Below are 7,292 nucleotides of genomic sequence, written 5' to 3' on the forward strand. Positions count from 1 at the left end.
TTTGTCACTGACCCCGTTGTAGGGGGGTTTTGATTTACTGATTTACCCTTTTAAACGTTGAAAAGTCATGTCCCTTATTTCTATTCTTATTGGATGGTCGAGATCATCTTGACATGGGTGGATGTCATAACTCACCCTCTGAATCCGGGGTTCTCGTGGGCTCACGGCTGTTCTACACCTACCAATTATCAGTATGCATGTCAATTACTATTTTATTTAATTTTTTTGAAAAAAATGTACATTTTTTATTTATAAAATTACCAATCAGCCCCAACGCGTAACTTTCTAATGATGAGACGTTTTTCATCTACGGTTCTACACATACTTATCGGCACTGTACCTCATTTGGTTCTTTGCTTCCTCTGATCCCTGACAACAGTGTATATATACACTGCTCCGATCTTCTACACTTTTTTCTATACTTTTTCATGCACTTCCATTCAATCTGTGACAAGTGTCCCCAAACGGGTCCCACACTCAAATTGCTATACTTGTTTCATCCGATTGGAATCTATAATTTTTTTCTTTTTTTTTTTAGATTTATGGAAATTTGTGTTTCTGCCTTTCTGCTTTTTTTCTTTTTTTTCTGAATTAAAGCGAAGCGAAGCGAAGGTGGGAATTGAATTGCAGGGAGAGGGAGGGGAGGACTCTGAGGAGACCCGCATTTATTGACGCTCCCCTGTTTTCTTTTTCTTTTGGTTGGGGTCAGCTTCTGTGTCATCTTTTTCTTTCTCTCTTTAATGGTCTTCTTCTCCATCGTTCGAAAACAGGGGAGACAGAGAAAAACTAATATTTCAGAAAAAAGGATCCTCGAATAACTATATTAAACAGCAATTTTGGCGAAAAATAGAAAATGGGTACCGCCTCTCAAGATGCGATCAAGCAATTCCAAGCTCTGATGGACGATGGTTAGCTCCTTCGATCCCCATTTTCTGTGTTGCTGATCTTGCATTGACGATCCCTGACTCTTTTTTTTTTGTCTGTTGTTGCAGTGGACGAGCCATTGAAGAAAACATTTCAGGTACGCATTCTTGAGCTTCTTGATCTATGTTCCCTATTTCTTCTGTAAGAATTCCGTGTGTATATGCATATATTCGTGCCCATACAGGGCTCTTCACTGAGATCTGTCTATACTGTTGTGCAGCTTGAGCTTTATGAAGTTGATCTTGTTAATAATTGTTCTGTTTTAAAAATTACTCAGTTTTGCTCTTGGACCGAGATTTTGTTCCAGTGCTGCTGTGTACAGTTTTTGTTATAATGGACATTTTTTTTATAATTTTTCTTTTCCTTCATCGTATCTTTTTTTTTTTTTTATTATGGTTTCATTTTGAAACTCGGGTTGCAGTTCAGTCGGTACACTAATTGTTTGTTCCATTAAGGTTGTTTGATCTATGTAATTTAGTGTTATCTCTGAACTCTGAGAGTCTTAATAGCTACATGGAATTTGCCTAATTACTTTTCTTGCTGTGAGAGTTTATCTGATTTTGTTTTAAAAATTGGGAAGCCTTATGTCGTCTTCGTTTTCAGTGAGCATCATCACTGAATGCACAAAACGCCACTATTTTGTCTCAGCTGACCCACAGGCTAACTCAACTTCGCTTTAATCCCAACTATTTGGGTCGGTTATACGACCATTTCTATAATTTCTTTTTTCTTTCTATTCTCTTAGTTGAAATTAGCTGGGGTTACATGGTAGCCAGACAATAGGTTTTCGGTTCTCATATCCAGTACAATAGATATAGACCTCATCTTTCTTCTTTCTGTAAAAGTAAGTTGAGAGCTGTCTTATGCAGCAGGAAGCAGGCCCAATTTTTCTTTCTTTTTCGCTTGAAAAGCAGGCCCAGTAATGTAAATGTTGTATTCAAGTTTTGAATTTTCTTTTCTATCAATTCCCGTTTTATGGGGTTTGGCTAAAATCAATTAGATCCGGAAAAAGAATGTGCTTTTTATTTATTTTTCTCTTGCATGTTACATGCATTCTTTTGTTCAATTGGAAAATTATATTGATATTTGAAATTTGGATTTTCTATAATCTGATCAAGGTTTGTTTCATGATGCCCAGAACATGCATCAAGGATACCCAGCTGAAACTTTAGTGCGGTTTCTAAAGGCAAGAGAGTGGAACGTCACCAAGGCGCATAAAATGGTTGGATACAGTTATATTGATTAAAATCTAAAATATTCTGCTAAATCATTTATACTTCTATGTCTAAAAAATCCAATTCTCTCTTTCTTTATTTGTGATGAAATATCTTTGTCTTGTTCCAGTTGGTGGACTGTTTAAATTGGAGAATACAAAATGAGATTGACAATATATTAACGGTGAGTGTTTGTATTAAATGTGATATACAATCCATTCTGTAGTTACCAGTCTGGGAAGAACAAGAAAAGATAAAAAAGGGTCTAATACTTTCTTTTCAGGCTTTGGTATGAGTTGAAGTCCAAACTGATATTTGGGCATCTTTTCTTTTGCATGTCTTACGTCAGCCAAATCATGTATGGCATTTATGTTAAAAAAGGCAATTATTCAATGCTGGTCTGCACCATATGAGGTCTTGGAAGGGATGGAATGAATACAGACCTAACCTCCACCTTTTTAGAATGAAGTAGCAGCTATCAGTCTTGAACCTTACACTTGTCAGCCTGTAATTTTACCATCACACCAAGCAGTGGCCCCTAATTGGCATTTTCCGTTGATTGACTAAACTTAATTGTGTTTTTTTTTTTTTTTTTTTTTATTGATAGGTTTCTTAGGAACTTCAGTGTAGTTTTTAAAACAAACCAAGAAAAGTAAAAACAAGGTCAATATGGTAGTTTTACTAATTTACTTGTTCTTTCTTGATGCAGAAACCCATAATTCCTATTAACTTATACAGAGCAGTTCGTGATTCACAACTTATAGGGTTGTCAGGTTACTCAAAAGAGGTCTGCATACAATTTCCATTTTCACCCTGTATTCAATCTGTGCATTTGTTTTTCTGTGACATTAGGTTCTCTTGCAGTTGTAGACAAAATCAACCATGCGAGCAAAGATTTGACATTCTAATTGCATGTTCTCCTTTCTTTGTCTGACAGGGCCTTCCTGTCTTTGCCATTGGAGTAGGTCTAAGCACATTTGATAAAGCATCTGTAAGTAACCATACTAGTAAAGTTCTGCCCAAAACGCTTAATGATTCTCAAAAAGGATTTGTTAGCAGTAAAGCATGGTGTGGAATACAATTTGAATGGAGGCTTTAAAAGTTGGTGTCTGGATATACCAGATACCAGTAATTTAGAAATGTAAAGAAGCTGAAAATCTAAGGTGTGTCACATTGAGTAGGATGTGACTTGGGTTGTATTAGATTGATTATTTGTTAAATTTTGAATGGGCCCATGCCCAATCCCAAACCTGAGCTCAACTCATTGTTTGTGCCAACTTTTGGAGTTGGCTGTACTTAAAAGATTTTTATCCTAAATTTATGAAACAACAGACCCCGCATTGGCGGGAGCCGCATGAGCTGGGCTTCCCTTTATGTTTAAAGGTACAATTATAATTACTTGCCGTTTAAATTATATACTCTCCAACATAGAATGGTGCATTATTGGCATATCTTTGAAGGAAGTATGTAATTTTCGTCTTTGACTTACCAGTAAATTTCCACTGTGTAATATTTACTTGTAAACTTTCCTTTTATTTAGGTCCACTACTATGTGCAGTCACACATTCAAATCAATGAATATCGAGATCGTGTACTTTTGGTAAGTACAATATCTGAAAATTCACATGCTTGTTTAGTTCCTGTTTCTCCTGTCTTACTACTTTCTTTTGTAGCCTTATGCAACAAAAGCATATGGGCGACATATTAGCACCTGTGTAAAAGTTTTGGACATGACTGGTCTAAAGTTCTCAGCTTTGAGCCAAATAAAGGTATTTCCTGTATTAATATCTTACATAAAAATGTGTTAAAAATGATTCTTAATTTAGCTCTTGTGATTGATATGTAATTTTTTTTCCTTCTTTCTTTCTTTATTTCCTTTTCCCTTCACTCCTTTCCCCTTTTTCCATCTGGGCTTTGCACGCACAGAGTTCCTTTCCAACCAATCACCCAGAAAAGGAAAAAAAAAAAAAAAACAGAACAAACTAGGCCATTTTACAATTAAGTGATATTTCTCAGAGGTTGCACCAAACAAACTAGGACATCAGAAAGTCATTTTGCCAGACTTTAGAGATCCATTAAGGCAAGAAAATGCCACCTAAATCTGTTGTTACATTATATTCTTTTACCAACATTAACAAAATACTCTCAAGGTAAGAAATAAGCTGTTAAAACTCCAGAATTAATGCTATCATCATCACCATTGCAACCATCATCATTATCTGCCACAACCCAGCTAAATGTGGCATTTTGATAGATATAGCTAAATGCGATTGATAGAATGAATTTTGTTCTCCAATTATGTTCTAAGTTAATCAGATAAAAGATCTGAGAATCTCAACCCAGGACCCTATTTGTTTGGTAGGGACAACCACTTCTATTCACTTACCTTGTCAACAAGTGGCTGTACTGCTGAGTCTCCTCAAAATGTTGTCATTTTTTATCTTATATCTTTTCATTTCTCCTCTCATCCATCTCAGTGTCTCCAGAATTACGTTCTAGTGTTCTGTTAGAAAGGCATAGCCAGCTGTGTTGATTGAATAAAACTCCTGAAGCACGCTGGACTTTATTTGCCCAACTTTAATTCTATTGCTTGCATTTCTTCCAGTCTCTCTCTCTCTCTCATGAATAATTAAACCAAGATATTGATAATACCAATAACATAAAAAGGAGTGTGTTGGCACTAACAGTTTAGGCTTGATAAACATTGATGAGTTTTAGATATGGTAATGTTGCATCTTGTTGTAAACTATTAAAAATGGTTCACCTATGTATGAAATATCTGAACACACACACACATGCAAAAAACACCAGAAAAAGATCAATTACCAACAGGAGTGAGATATATATTCCCCTTAGCTCCTTGAATATGGATAACTTGTGCAACAGTGGGAACTTCAGTTCAATTGTCCTATACTTGGCAGTAAAATAGCCAATGGCCCAGTATCTGAGATGTGTCACTCAGCATCCCTCCCAATATGGATGTGCAGGATCAAACCCACATAACTGCAGGCTCTTTGTGGCAAGATCTTTGGACCACACATGCACCCTGCATAAGATTTGAACAAACAAGAATAGCCAAATTATGTGGGTAATTGTGAGAGGACTTAACATCACATTACATTGCAAGTATTCATATTCTGATATAAAATTCTTGTTTCTTGTTCTTAACATACCCAAAATCTTAGCAAATGTCTGGACTGGTCTCCTGTGCTTATCCGGTTATCTGAAAAGTCCTAATTTGTCTTGTAAAGATAAATGATTATAAGGTTCTGTTCTCTCTATGGAACATTCTATATGAATGAATCTTCTCATTTTAGTTTTATTATTGTTTCATCTGTTGATGCAGCTGTTGACTACCATATCTACAATTGATGATTTGAACTATCCAGAGAAGACAGAAACATATTACATTGTAAATGCTCCTTATATATTTTCATCATGTTGGAAGGTAGCTATTGTCCCCTTCTTGGGATTTAATTCTTTTACCTTTATAGGTTACCCTATGCACATCCAGTTTAAAACTTTAAATTACTTTCCATCAGCATAGTTATCATTATTTCACTATAAGCAAGTTTTGTTCCTTTCTATCGTCAACAGTTTTTAGTGTGCCAACAACATCTTGATGAAATGTTGGCAGGTTGTGAAGCCTCTTTTACAAGAGAGGACAAGACGGAAAGTTCAGGTGCTGCAAGGTTGTGGAAGAGATGAGTTGTTAAAGGTAGTATATTTTTCCTCCATGAATTATTTTACTTGGATATAGACTACTTGAATACTTTGAAATGTACCTTCTTTGTAATAGTTCAATGTAAGTAGGGAAGTTGATATTCAGATAGTTTGGAATCTTAAAAGAAGTTAGGTTCCACACTTTGGTGAGGCTACACTTGCCTTTTTTTTCTTTTTCCCTACTGACCTCCCATTTAATTTCGATAGCAAGAGTTCATAGCATACTTAAGTGAAAAGATGTGTAACCCGAAGAAGGTCAAGCATGGAGTTGCTTGATATGCTGTTGGTAACCTAAATTTTGGTATTTCCATTACATGGGCTTGGTCCTGCCATTTCTTTCACAACAAACTTAAGCAATTTTATGTTGAATGACTGTAGCTTTAACATTGTTGGCCTGCAACCTGTATGCAGATAATGGATTATGCATCTCTCCCACATTTCTGCAAAAGAGAAGGCTCTGGTTCATCTCGACATTCTGCCAATGGAGCAGATGATTGCTTCTCCCTAGACCATGCATTTCATCAAGAGCTATTCAACTACATTAAGCAGCAATCAATGAACATGAAACCAGTTGCACCAATAATCAAGCAAGGGTCTTTCCATGTTGATCTGCCAGAGCCAGATCCAGAAGGAACCAAGATTGCTCTAACAATAGAAAGTGAACTTCACAAACTAGAAGATCGGAATGGTCTTTCTCGTTCACTAAGCGGCATGAATATGCATGGAAACTAAGATCAGAGATAGTCTCTTACTGTTAGGTAAAGAACCTCAACAGTTGATGCCCAATCACATGGTGAGATCTACAGCTATTTTAGGGTTTCATTATTCCTGTCATTGTCAATGTATCTATTGGAATGTAATGTTAGTGGCTTGCATCATCTTGATGCACGTGTTGTAGGAAAGGCTAATTTTGTTTTCACTCTTCACTCCACTTATCACCGTTAGGCTGGGCCAGTTTGAAGCTAATATTGGCCTGAAATGGAGAAATGAAAGTGTAAGCTTTTACTATTAAGTTAATATAATATGAGATCCTATGCCTAATTTGTTTTGAACATACTTGGTGTAAGCCGGTGGATTTGGCAGTCGTGGTCTATCTTGGAAACCCAGAGGAAAATGACCATGGGGGGCTACGTCAGAGGTTACAAAGAGACTAAAATTTGGAGAAATGGTAGGACTGAGGAGAAAGAGAGAGGGAGAGAGAATTTGGGTTTTGGATCTATTGAGTATATTGGGCTGGGCCCCCATGTGGGTATGGGGCTCCTATTTATGATATTTTTTTATTTAATTAATAATTAATATTTTAGAATGTTCTGACAGACTGACACTAAACAAGTGGAAATGGCTTCAAGTAAATATTGGATTCGGACAGGTTTGATTTAACTCGGGTTCTTGCTGGGTCAACTGCAATAATGTACTTTAATAAATTTACTG

At 36.3% G+C, this 7,292-nt stretch overlaps 1 protein-coding gene across 2 annotated transcripts; it reads left to right on the plus strand.

Annotated features, from left to right (window-relative positions):
* Positions 1-542: 542 nt before the first annotated feature.
* Positions 543-6,915, plus strand: LOC104585850 (phosphatidylinositol/phosphatidylcholine transfer protein SFH1-like). Of its 2 annotated transcripts, XM_010242859.3 has the most exons (11): positions 543-908; positions 993-1,021; positions 2,063-2,146; positions 2,269-2,322; positions 2,848-2,925; positions 3,076-3,129; positions 3,679-3,738; positions 3,812-3,907; positions 5,485-5,586; positions 5,776-5,856; positions 6,273-6,915. In XM_010242859.3, the coding sequence occupies exons 1-11, from the start codon at positions 854-856 to the stop codon at positions 6,591-6,593; spliced, it is 1,014 nt and encodes a 337-aa protein (XP_010241161.1). In that variant the 5' UTR covers positions 543-853; the 3' UTR covers positions 6,594-6,915. The 2 variants fall into 2 exon arrangements, with proteins under 2 accessions (XP_010241161.1, XP_088752728.1); XM_088896602.1 differs by lacking the exon at positions 3,812-3,907.
* The last annotated feature ends 377 nt before the right edge of the window (positions 6,916-7,292 follow it).

This window comes from Nelumbo nucifera, chromosome 1 (assembly GCF_055504915.1).
Source record: "Nelumbo nucifera cultivar China Antique chromosome 1, China Antique-T2T, whole genome shotgun sequence".
Taxonomy (NCBI): Eukaryota; Viridiplantae; Streptophyta; class Magnoliopsida; order Proteales; family Nelumbonaceae; genus Nelumbo; species Nelumbo nucifera.

Coding starts and splice junctions, on each gene's coding strand:
- LOC104585850 (XM_010242859.3), top strand. CDS start 854: ATGGGTACCGCCTCTCAAGATGCGATCAAGCAATTCCAAGCTCTGATG. Junction 1,022..2,062: donor CATTGAAGAAAACATTTCAG/GTACGCATTCTT, acceptor CATGATGCCCAG/AACATGCATCAAGGATACCC. Junction 3,739..3,811: donor ATCGAGATCGTGTACTTTTG/GTAAGTACAATA, acceptor TTTCTTTTGTAG/CCTTATGCAACAAAAGCATA.